At 40.1% G+C, this 12,071-nt stretch overlaps 1 protein-coding gene across 3 annotated transcripts; it reads left to right on the forward strand.

Annotated features, from left to right (window-relative positions):
- The first annotated feature begins 204 nt into the window (after window positions 1-204).
- Window positions 205-11,798, forward strand: LOC146974731 (dual specificity protein kinase CLK1-like). 3 transcript variants are annotated; one of them, XM_085798338.1, is made up of 14 exons: window positions 205-459; window positions 5,823-5,897; window positions 6,451-6,565; window positions 7,127-7,221; window positions 7,656-7,809; window positions 8,192-8,258; window positions 8,338-8,451; window positions 8,542-8,708; window positions 9,554-9,645; window positions 9,756-9,876; window positions 9,996-10,078; window positions 10,182-10,261; window positions 11,193-11,283; window positions 11,368-11,798. In XM_085798338.1, the coding sequence occupies exons 3-14, from the start codon at window positions 6,529-6,531 to the stop codon at window positions 11,521-11,523; spliced, it is 1,257 nt and encodes a 418-aa protein (XP_085654464.1). In that variant the 5' UTR covers window positions 205-459; window positions 5,823-5,897; window positions 6,451-6,528; the 3' UTR covers window positions 11,524-11,798. The 3 variants fall into 3 exon arrangements, with proteins under 3 accessions (XP_085654464.1, XP_085654465.1, XP_085654466.1); XM_085798339.1 differs by having other exon boundaries at window positions 11,371-11,798; XM_085798340.1 differs by having other exon boundaries at window positions 9,759-9,876; window positions 11,368-11,785.
- Window positions 11,799-12,071: the final 273 nt, after the last annotated feature.

A 12,071-nucleotide genomic window follows, 5' to 3' on the forward strand; every position in this document is an offset into this window, starting at 1 on the left:
ATTCATGGACTACCCCATAAAATCTCGTGCATCATCCTGCACTGCAGCTCCAGGCTGGACACAGTACACGATGTTTTCTCCTGTGTAATGAAAGAAGAGCTCCTTCAGGGTCAGTCCATGGGTTAGGGCTGCCTGGAGCAGCTCCCCGTCCCCGTGTCTCTTTTCACTGCTGCTGGTTTAGTATTTTACTGCTTAGAAGGACGAAGGAATGTCCACGTCTTGGTTTTCTGTGGGTCATAATATTTGATTGCACCTCGGACACCATTTCTGGCTCCTTGTTTGGCAGCCATGCAAGCATGGCAACAAGCGTTTTAGGTTCCCACTGAGGGGGGGCTGGTGTAGGTGGACGAAGAGGAAAAGAGGAGGGTACGCTGCTCAAAGTGACCAGCAGGAACCTAAATATCACACAACCAACAAAGTTGAGCAGCAGGAAACATCAGAGATTCAACAATAACACAGGTAGGCAGAAAGATTGCTTGCACTGATCAACAATAACAGCAGGTTTCTGTTTGGTTCAACAACGGTTTGACTCATGTCTGGTTTCTGCAAGAAGGAAGTGGCATTATCGAATGAAAGTAGCCTTCAACTCACTTTTTGTGCTACTATTCAGAAACTAGAGAGGTTTTATTAAGTTGCCATTGTGAGCACTGATACAGTAAAACAACTCTAAGCTTTAAAAATAATGTCATCAAATATATAGCATTTGCATCAAAAACACACAAAGAAAGGAAGGTGTTAATGCGTAGTGATAATTGGACATTACATTTAAATGTTTTGAGTGTCTTATCATATGTATGTATGTCTGTGTACCCACCATGTCTATTAAAGGCATTGTCTTGGCGGTACGTCTGCATTTTAACCATGTAGAGCTGGCCTGAAGTGTTTTTCACATTTACATTTAGTAAAGACAACAAGAAAAACTTTATAAAATATGCATTAATTGTATTAAGATTGCAACAACATTTCATTCCCTGTGGTTACTGGAAACTAATCTGGTTTTATCTGTTAATCAGAAACTCAATTGATGCAAAGCTTCATGTGTTAGGCTACCGCTTCATTTTAAGGCTGTGACTTAGTCTCCTTACTTCGCTGCATGAATGAACACACTGCGCTCGGCACTCTGCAGTGTGGTGAGCAGGCATAGTTAGCATTGATAGAGTGTGTGATGGTCAGTTTACAGACTTATTTAATCAAGTGTATTTCCATACAGCCATATCGTATGAACTGTTAAAATAAGACCGATAAGCGCTGCTAATCCTTTTCAGTTAGCTCTGTTTATTTATTATGTCAACCATTGGGATTGAATCTAACTGTATCACTTGGAAATTACACAGAAAGAGCAAAATGGTCCAGAGGAAAACCTTGTCCTCAGAGGAACTGCAGGTATTCACTAAACCATGACAAAAGAAATCACTAAGTAAGACCAAAAAAAAAGGTTATTTTGTAGGTGATATATGAGAATCTGGCAAGTGCCAGATTTCTACCAAAATTGTTTTTAAAATTTCTGCAAATATGGAAAAATGAGTACAGGATGAGGTACAAGAAAATTACCGTCCGTCCATCCGGAGAAGCAGAGGAGTTAAGTGTTGTATTGTTAAGAAGCAAGTCAACAGACAGAGGAATGTCAGACTTCCTTTTTTATACTTTATACTGACAATCAACCTTTCTTCCTTTTCATCATGATCAGTTATTGTTTCTTTACCTTAAACCCAGTAATGCTTCTTTTTACCATGGTAACAATTACAGTAGGCTAGAGCACATACGTCCAAAGTATTACAGGTGCAGGACTAACAAACAAACAGACTTTTAGAAAAAAGGGAGAAGTCTGCACACTGTTGTAGCTACTCAAATGTTTAGATCGTCATACACAAATGTTTACATCTTCATCCACATAGATCTTCGTCACGATCCTGACGAAGACCTATGTAATCGAAACGTTGATCTTATAGGCTACAAAAAACATTTGAGGAGCTACAACGGTGTGCTGACTTCACATTTTTTTCTAAAACAAAGATTGCTTAACCCTAACTGGAGCGCCACTAAACCTGAACCTGAGCTATTTGAAAGGCATAGATAGATCAAGTATGTCCTTCTGATTAAGGTGTCATATGACAAGATTACAAACAATGAATTTTGGCATTTAATTTAGAGGATGTAAAGCGTTTTACAGTCACCAAGCTTACAGTTCTGTCTCCATCACTAATGGACAGATCAGAATAGATGTTTAGTTTTGTAGATAAAATCAGCATCTTAAGTCATTTTGAAAAAGTTTGTTTTTTATTTTATTTAAACTCAAAGGGGACAAGAAGTGATCCCTGTGGGACACCACACAGGTTTACTGAAATATTGAAGATCTTTAGAAAAACAGAGGAAAGTCTAAGAAAGACACCAGTGAAGTTTTGACAGCGTTCTGTATAAAGTGGATGTATCAAGACCTGCCACTGGCTGCAGTGGGAATTGGCCTCCTGACTCCACTCATATTAGTACCTTGTTGTGTCCATTAAAGAGTGAAACCCTCTCTACACTTCTGGCAGTGGCCTGTCAGGAGTGAGTGTTGGAGGGATCTTAAGTGAGTGGCAACTGTCGGCAGGATTGAGTCATCCTTAGCGCAGTCGATCAGACGCTGTGGAGCTGCAAGGCGGCGTGCAGAAAGAGCTATTTCTGATGAAGGGAGGGGGAAGGAGAACCCTGCTCTGGAACGGCAAACACTCCTTATGTTGGCTATAAAAAGCAAAGTCCCCTGGCATGTTATAGGCCAGGCAACCAAAACATGTAAATACATAGTTTATGTGTTTATATTTAATTTGTCTCTACTTAAAGAACTGTACATTGTTAATAAGAGGTGTGTTTCTTCACAGATGTGATCCTCTCAGGGTGTACTCACAATACATCTTTGGTTTTTTAGTTTATATTCTATGTGGTGGTGCTTATCTATATCCTGATAGTCTAAGCGAAATCTATATATACCAAACTGCAGAGGAGTCACTAGTAAATCTACTAAAAGTCTACCAACTGGATGGTAAAAGTATCTAATAATCGTATAGTGTGTGTAACTATATTGTGTTTAAACACATCTTGGGTATTTTTCATTTACAATTTGAGTCATTTACAGTTAGTTATATGAAGGTACAATAAGGTACTATGGTATTTTTGAAAGTACACTTTTTTAATTTACTTGCTTGATTTTTTTTCGAGCTTATTTACCTGGGTGGATGGGGTCAGTGTTTTTTAAGATTTACTAATTTTGTTGCTGTGCCTCTATGTTTTCCAGTAAAATTATACTGAAAAAAAGACTGGAGCATTTTTAATTTCTCCAATGTGTAGAAATTGGAATATTTGTTGTATTGACATCTCACTTGTTGCAAGGTTAAAAGAACAAAGCAAAAGTGTTGGCATAGAGCACAGATGGAGAGGAGGTGATGAAAAGATGAGTAAGAAATAAGACGAAGGGAGAGAGACACCTCCTCCATTTTCCCCTGCTGTGAATGGCATGTCTGCTATTTGTGGTAGGGGGACAGCGAGAGGTTTTTCGTTGCGCTGAGATACAGTAGAGGCATCGACAAGGGTGATGGCCACGGTCAAGTGAATGCGACCGATCCGTGTGTCATTGCATTTGATACTGCAGGCTGTGAGGTTGTGGACGTGCTGTTGTCATGATGTCAATCATCGATAGAAAATCTGATTTAGCCTCTTGAATTTTAAGATAATATTAAGTACTTTTTGTTGTCAGGCCAAAAACTAACCAACCAATCAGCCACCAAAAGAATGATCTAGTTTTACTAACAAGTATTTTATGTGTATCCAGAGCCTGTTGTGGCTCATCCATCATTGGAGGAGTGTTAAAACCGTATCCCTGAGCCCCACCATTGTACTGGATGGTATGCTCCTTCAAGGCCATGAACATGGTCACACTTGTTTATTTTGAGCCAATCCCACAAACTGCCCAGCTGTTGGAAGAAAGTACTGGAGTACTAAAGTCTGGAAATAGGCTCTTAAGATACAGTGGCAAGAAAAAGTATGTGACCTTTGCAGTGACCTTGTTTTCTACATTAAAATGTGATCTGATCTTCATGTACGTCAGAGGCACAGACACACACAATGTGCTTAAGATAATATTACACAGGCAATTAAATAACCATTCACTGTGTTTATGGAAAGTGTAAGTGGTTGAAACATCTTGACATTATCCTGTAAGATATTTTTATATGAATGAATGAATGAATGAATGAATGAATGAATGTCATGCCACCACTGTGGCCCATCCCATATGGGATTACAAGACACATTTAATGACAAATACAAAAAAATTAAACAGTCCTTCTTGTTGGTATTACCTGCCACACAAGTGTGACACTTAAATAAATAATTTAAGATTACTTTCAGTACTCAACTATATATCGCTTTTCATCTCATTGCCCAAGCCTTTTCAAGAATTAAAGAAAATGTAAATGTATTCAACTGAAAAAGATGTTTTAGCCTCTCAGCATCGTCCAACCACACAAATTCGTTATTTGGATCTACCTTACTAAACAATTTTTGTCTTATAAAGTCATAGAAAGGACAGTAGAACACAAAATGAATTTCATTCTCCACCTCTTGGATGTTTATAACTAGTTCCACTATGTGGAACCATCCAGAGGCCTTTTTTTGGCCCTAGATCAAAGTATTCCTCCACTAAGGTATGGTGTTTTCTGCACTGTACGCAGGGCTGCATGTTCTTCCCAAACAGTTCAGTTTTAGTCTCAGTGCATTAAATCACTTCCCTGTAGTGTTGTGGAGAGTTCGGCTGCTAATTTGCAAACTTAACACATTTTTTAGAGAGCAGCTTCCTCCGTGGTATCGATGGCAGCAGGACATCAGAGTCCATGCAACCTTGATTTATGGTTGACTCGTGAGCAAAACATGAGATGTCACCTGCATTCCTGTAAGCTGTTACTTTCAGACCTTTTTCTTGTGTTCATCATTCTGTGTTGTGTTGTTGGAGTCATCACTCTGGGCGAGTAGGATAAACATCTGACTGTGGACTCTCCAGCTTGTGCTTTTATTTTTACAAATACAAATATGAATACAAATTGCTTTCTTAATCCCCAAAGGGAAATTCATTAGTAAGGTATTACTTACTTTTCTGTACATATGTACATAAGTACATATATGTATATTATATATGTATATATTTAGCTTTTTTACTATTACTATTACTATTACTATGTTACTATTTGCTACAATTACAGCTGACTTTCTCAGGTGTCTTGTATTACCTGCACATTGGCAGACTTGAAATGTGTTTTTTTACTAGTCAGTAATATAACCAACACCTCCAATGTTTCCTGACTGCACTTGTGCATTCCTTTGTGATATGTGTTGATATAATTGAAAATTGTGTTAAACACGCAACACTCTCCTTGTTTATCTTACTGACAGATCCAATGACCGCTCTAAAAGCCTAATTTCTCCACAGGGACTATTAGTTTCATGTTGTCTCCTCACCCCTGTGGAAGCTGCCAAGCTCGATGGGGGGTCAAAACTATCGCTTTCTCCAAAAAGGCCAGGGAAAGCCCAGGAGATAGAGACACCAATAGGTTTTTAGGTTGGAGGGGCCCTAACACTATGTATAGCTTTGAAAAGAGAGGAGGGCTACAGGCACTGAGGAGACGGGGGAAACCTTTGCCCCCTGTGCATCAAAGACTGTGGAGGAAGGAGAGTTTGAATACCAGGCAGAGCAGAGAGGACGAGCTGTGAAGCTGCTGCACGTTTCAAAACGTGACATTTCAGTTTTTGTTTATATCTTTTTCCAAATGACACATGACACATTCTTCTTTTAGAAAGTGAAAAAGAGCAACTGGAAACAGACGAAGACACCGCTTTACTCTTCTCGTTCAAGTGCAGCAGCAGTTCTCGTAAGTTATACTGCTCATTTTAAAACCACTTTACTTACACCAGCAATTAACAGCTTGTTAACAGATGTGTCACTTGTTGTAGTCTGTTAGTCGTGTGGTCTAAATCAAAATACCTCAGTTATTATTGGATTGATTTCCATGATATTTCTTACTAGAGATGTTGATCTCTTGGGGATTAACCCCAGTTACCATGATGATTCTCCACGATCTGAATTTACATGTTGCTGAAGACGCTGGACTAATTCTACTGGTTGCATGCTAGTGTTAATGCTAACAAAGAGATTTCTTCTGGCATTAGAAAAATACTATTTTAGCTAAGTTCACACATTAACAGACTACATTATGTTAGCATAGTATAATTCTGGCATAGGCTAATTATGAATGTGTTGTATATGTTTTATGCTTGTGAACTGCTGCTGCTTTCATTTCTATTAAAATTTTAATCAACAGTTTACCTCTATTGCACCTGTCAGAGTCTGAGATAAGCGCTGCAACCACAGAGGATAACCCTGGCTCACAGCTAAACCCCCTCTGCCTGTCTGTTTCTGTCCAGTCATCATCAGACCTCCAGAGGCCGGAAAAGAAGGAGCAGAGTGGGATCATCACACAACCCACTGTGAACAGCAGCACTATGGGAATTAAGGACGACAACTGTGTCTGGAGAGGAGGTAATGTTACTCATACAATAATGTTAATGGCACCAAATTTCTTGTTTTATTGATTAGCATCAACTTGCCATGATTCAGTGCTTTTTACCAGACAACTAGGCTACTTAAAACAGACAAAGCATTAATTTAACCAGGGCATAAAAAACACAAAAATTTAAAGAATCACAAACAACTGAGGTAATTAAAGTGAATAATTACAGTATGCATAACAGTACCTAAAATGGCCATTTCTATGCTTTAACAATAGCCTACTATTTCTTTTTAGGGAGCTGTGTTTAAAGTAGAAATTTTACATTAGCCCTTCTAAACATAAAAAAATAAAAATAACATAAGAGCTCCACAATTAAATTGTAACTAGCTTCTTGGAAGTACATTACAGTACAATTTAAATTCAAATTGTATTACTAGTGTGTGTGTGATTTAATTTATTTGTGGATGTGTGGTTTTCACATACATTTCCACTTGTGATGTAGGTTCTTCTGATGAAAGTATTCACAGTGACTGATTTGAATGTATTCACACTGCAATAAATCACCTCTCTGTTTTTCTTTCTGTTGGTAGAGGGTGACAACCCTAAAATAGACCTCCGCTCCGAGGAAAAGTCAGGGAGCTTTAATCAGCACACCCCCTGCATCACCCCAGAAACGGAGAACTCGGTACGATAGTCTTCATCTTATTTAACCTCTACTCCTTCTCCCTCTCTTCTCCGATTTGGGTCGTTCAGTATTTTCGATTATTCTTGTTGAGTTCAAAAATAAAACGTGATCTCACTATTTTAATGTTGATATTTGGTGAATTGTCTATCTAATTACAGTTATAAAAGTACAGCAGCTAAGATGAAATCTTTGTGTGTAATGACAAGTTTATTACTTACTAGACGTTTCTTATATGATTATGTGGCTCCTTGACCCAGGTTTTTCTTCCTCCACTTAATGGTTTTCCATTCATGATGTGACCTACTGTAACTTCAAACTGTCTGTTCTTGTGATAAGCCAACAGACACTGATATCAGATCTCTCTTTCTTTCCTGTGCACTGTCTTGTCCATATGTGGACCCAATCTTTTATCCCTCCACTTCATCCACTCCAAGGAAACATCGCTCTGCCTTGAGTCCACCTCTCTTGGTGACAGCACTGTCAGTGCTGGTGATGATGGAGTGAATGAGGGTCAGAAGGGAGGGAGCTGTGAGGACGACGAAGAGGGCCACCTGGTCTACGACATCGGCCTCGTGATGAATGAGAGATGTATTGAACTCCTTCTTTTCTTGTCTGAATTTCAAACAGCAAGGCAACTTTTCACCAGTGATTTCACATTTACTGTTATTTGTGTTGCCTCATTGTTGGTGCAGAAAAAAATGCTAGTAGATTACTACACTGATAAACCGCAGGACTACACTTACATCTAATGACTAAAACCCTTAGTACACATTTAGGCCGGGTTCAGCTGGGGCTCAACAGTCATCTTATCTTAATATTCTAAAAATAAAGAAGTTTGTCCTGTCTGTCCTTTTGACCAATGACGTTGTGGCGATGTTAACTTTTTTTTGCATTGACCACTGAACAAACCTTTCAGTACATTACTGCCCACACCAATGACCCTCATTAATGTCTGTGTGTTTTTCCACAGACGAAGTGGTGTCTACTCTGGGAGCAGGAGCCTTCGGGAAAGTGGTGGAGTGTGTTGATAGAGACAAGTAAGCAGTTTAGCCGTAGTGTCAACCGAATGGAAGTGAACTGTTGCATCAGTGCAGTTAACTCTTTACCTGTCAACAGAGACGAGCATGTGGCCGTGAAGATTGTGAGAAACATCGAGGTTTTCCGTGAAGTGGCCAGGTCTGAGATCGCAGTGCTGGAGGAGATCAACCATCTGGATGACGACAACAGATTGTGAGAATAGCAGAACGTGAATAAGTCTACTCCAACTATAAAGTATAACCATTTATACCCTTTTATATCATCTCGTCTCTCTCCTGCCAGTGCCTGTGTGAGGATGCTGGACTGGTTCGACCACAACGGTCACATCTGCATCGTGTTCGAGCTGCTCGGCCTCAGCACCTTCGACTTCTTGCGGCAAAACAAGTTCCTGCCGTTCAGCATGGAGGAGATCAGACGCATGGCCTACCAGATCTTCAGAGCCGTCTGCTGTGAGTCCAGTGTGTGAATCTACAGTATATCAACCTCCTAAACCCCTGGTGACCTCTGACCTCAGGGACTGAGCAATGATCTCACTGAGATAAGACGCTTTGCACCAGATTAGAGCAATTTGCTAATTCCTGTCTGCAGCCACCGGGCAAACACAATAGAGCAAAAACAATTCAAAATATACATCAAATTCATGGGACTGTCACATCATATTATATACATGTACACTACAATCTCACACATAGAATAAATAACATGTAAAAACCTACGGTGGTCCTGAAAGCTCAATGCTCTGCAACTAAAGAAAACATATGCAAAGACATAAACATGTAATCAGGTTATGCAGATGGCTACCTGTCAGTGGTGTGTGAAAATTAAGTGAGATTGTTTGGTTTATCAAATTGTCACATGATTACAGTAATATAATATTGCAAATTAGCAGTGTTCGCTTAGCATAAGTCTTTAGCCTTGTCGGTCACCATTTTGTATCCCTTAGGAAACACTTCTGTTGTGTTGTGAGTTTTTGCAGCACAGCTATTGCAAATCGATGAAGATGTTTCCCTGAATTTATGTTTTTGTGTCATGGTATGTGTTTTCTTGTGTCGTAGTGCATGGAGCTTTAAAGTCCATCATACTAACAGTAACACAAAATAGTATTTTGTTCCAGATACAACAAACAACACTACTAAAGTTAACGAATATAACATTATGATCAATGGTGACAATGTTGATTGTTCAAAAACCATGTTCACAAGTTGAGGGAGAAGCTTTTGTAGTTAGGCCTATATAGTTGTATAATAGTAATATGTGTGTGTGCGTGTGTTTTTGGTGTGTTTGTGTTTTCCAGTCCTGCATCGTAACAAGCTGACACACACAGACCTGAAGCCAGAGAACATCCTGTTTGTGTCATCTGACTGCGACGCGCTCAATGATGAGACGGTAACAAACTCATATGAAATACCAACTAAAAGATTTACCAAATAGTAAAGGATGCTTAGGAGTGTGTGTGTGTGTGTGTGTGTGTGTGTGTGTGTGTGTTTGTATTTAAGGAGAGGAAACCGAGGAGTCTGGATGTGAAGGTGGTGGATTTTGGCACGGCTACATTCGACCACGAACACCATGAATCTCTGGTGTCGACACGGCACTACCGAGCTCCAGAAGTCATACTGGGTACACACACTCTCTCTCTCTCTCTTGAAAACCCCAAACTGGGCTGAGTTGACCTGTGTGTTGGTGTTAAGCCTTGCTTTTTGTTTTATTCTTTGTTTTAACTGTGCGTCTGTGCTCAGATTTGGGCTGGAACCAGTCATGTGATGTTTGGAGTCTGGGCTGTGTTCTCGTGGAGTTTTACCGGGGACAAACTCTCTTCCCGGTATACACACACACACACACACACACACACACACACACACCTACGCACACATGTATACACTGTATATAGAAAAACAGCAGTGAGACCTCTCTGTCTGTTTCAGACTCACAACAGTAAAGAACATTTGGCCATGATGGAGAAAGTCTTGGGACCGATTCCATCACACCTGCTGAGACAGACCAGGTAACCACACACACACACACACACACACACACATAAAGGCCCAGTTCCAATCCGACCCCTCACGGACTCACTGACGTCCGTGAGTGTGTGAGGGCTGTTCCGTTGTCAGATCATCAAGTCAGTGAGTCAGTGAATGAGCCCTTACTGCCCCCTCACCGTAAGTCAGCACCGATGCTGACTTTGGGTAAGCAAATTACCCACAGTTCATAGCATCGTGAAGTCAAACACATGGGATGCCATCGGAATGCGAGTGTTGAAAAAAAAAAAAAGTAAATTAACACACTTTTTACAGAGAGAGTTCCGCCGCTCTCTTTATTGTTAATGGACAGGAGCCCAAAAAAAGAAAGAAATAAAAAGAAAAGAAGAAGTTTACAGTCAGTACTAGCTAATGTGTGTAGTTTGTGATTATTGATGATGATTTGATCAGATCTGAACCAGGAACATTTTGTTTTGAGTCCGTCCCCCTCACACTTGTGCGTATTGAAAGTACGTAAATTATTGGTCCAAGAGCAGAGTCAACAACATTTTATTGTCATGGTAACATGTCGTGAGAGTGGGTAAGTGCTGTTCCATTCATGTTTACAGCATCTGGACCCTCACAGACTCTCACACTCTGTCACTTCAGTCAGTGAGGGTTCAGGGCCTGAGTCTTCAGGGGGCGGATTGGAACTAGACCAAAGTGTCTAGGTCAACCTCAGTGTCTGCCAACTGGCTACACACTAGTGACTAGATGATTGGGGATGTGTTCTAAATTGAAGCTTGTCTGATCATCTGCCTAAACAATCATCAGATATATCATTATATTACTCCTCCTGATCAGAGCCTCCCTGATCATAATTGTAAATAATATGTTATGTTGCCTGGCGCGTGTTTGAAGGATTATAATGTGAAAAATCAGTTGAAACTGGCCTTATGTCTGTGTTGTGTGTAGGAAGCAGCATTATGTACACAATGAGCGTCTGAACTGGGACGAGCAGAGCTCCCCCGATGATTACATCAGGACACACTGCAAACCGCTGAAGGTACGCCACACTCTGGTCATTATCAACCAATCAACTTAGGGCATGAGAAAGTGACAGGAAGTGACAGTCATGTGTGTCTCTTAGCAGTACATGCAGAGGGACAGCGAGGACGAGCGGCAGCTCTTCGACCTGCTCAGCTGCATGTTGGAGTACGACGTCTGCAGGAGGATCACTCTGGAGGAGGCGCTGTGGCACCCCTTCTTCAGCCCACTGAGGACACACACACACTGGCGCAGTTAACGCGCACGCACGCACACACACACACACACATGCACACAAACATATTCAGCATCTACCTCAGGCTGTCATTTTAGCATTGTGATCACTAAGCCTATTATTTTCTGACTGTGTGATTGTTTAGTTGATTGTCATTGACATTTTCAGCCTTAATCAGTTGTGGAGAGCATTCCTGTTCATGCATGTCATTGTACAAAGTCATTTCTAATGCAGAGCAATTCCTTGTCCATGTCATTTGTGTCAGTTTGTTAATAAACATGAATAATTTTGTTGTGTCTAAATTATGATTTATATAGTAGTATCTGAAAGAAGTATCCGTAGTATATACGGATGGAAATTAGCCTAGAGCTAAATCTGGTGTATTTACACATTGTATGTTCATGAATACGCAGAGTCCCGTTACAAATAAACAAATAAATGAAAATAAAATGAATTGAAATAGTGAATTATTTATTTCTGCTCAAACATCATCACTGGTTGAAAAGTCAGATTAGTGTTTGTGTGTAAATTAGGTTAGACACTATTAGACCGATATCAATGACAAATACTGT

Source organism: Trachurus japonicus, chromosome 14, assembly GCF_045865225.1.
Source record: "Trachurus japonicus isolate A0001 chromosome 14, Traja_1.0".
Taxonomy (NCBI): Eukaryota; Metazoa; Chordata; class Actinopteri; order Carangiformes; family Carangidae; genus Trachurus; species Trachurus japonicus.

Bases quoted from the DNA above. Each gene is read 5' to 3' on its own strand.
- LOC146974731 (XM_085798338.1), top strand. From the start codon at position 6,529: ATGGGAATTAAGGACGACAACTGTGTCTGGAGAGGAG. The intron at 9,646-9,755 runs GTAACAAACTCA...TTTGTATTTAAG, and splicing joins ACGCGCTCAATGATGAGACG to GAGAGGAAACCGAGGAGTCT. The intron at 10,079-10,181 runs GTATACACACAC...TGTCTGTTTCAG, and splicing joins GGGGACAAACTCTCTTCCCG to ACTCACAACAGTAAAGAACA.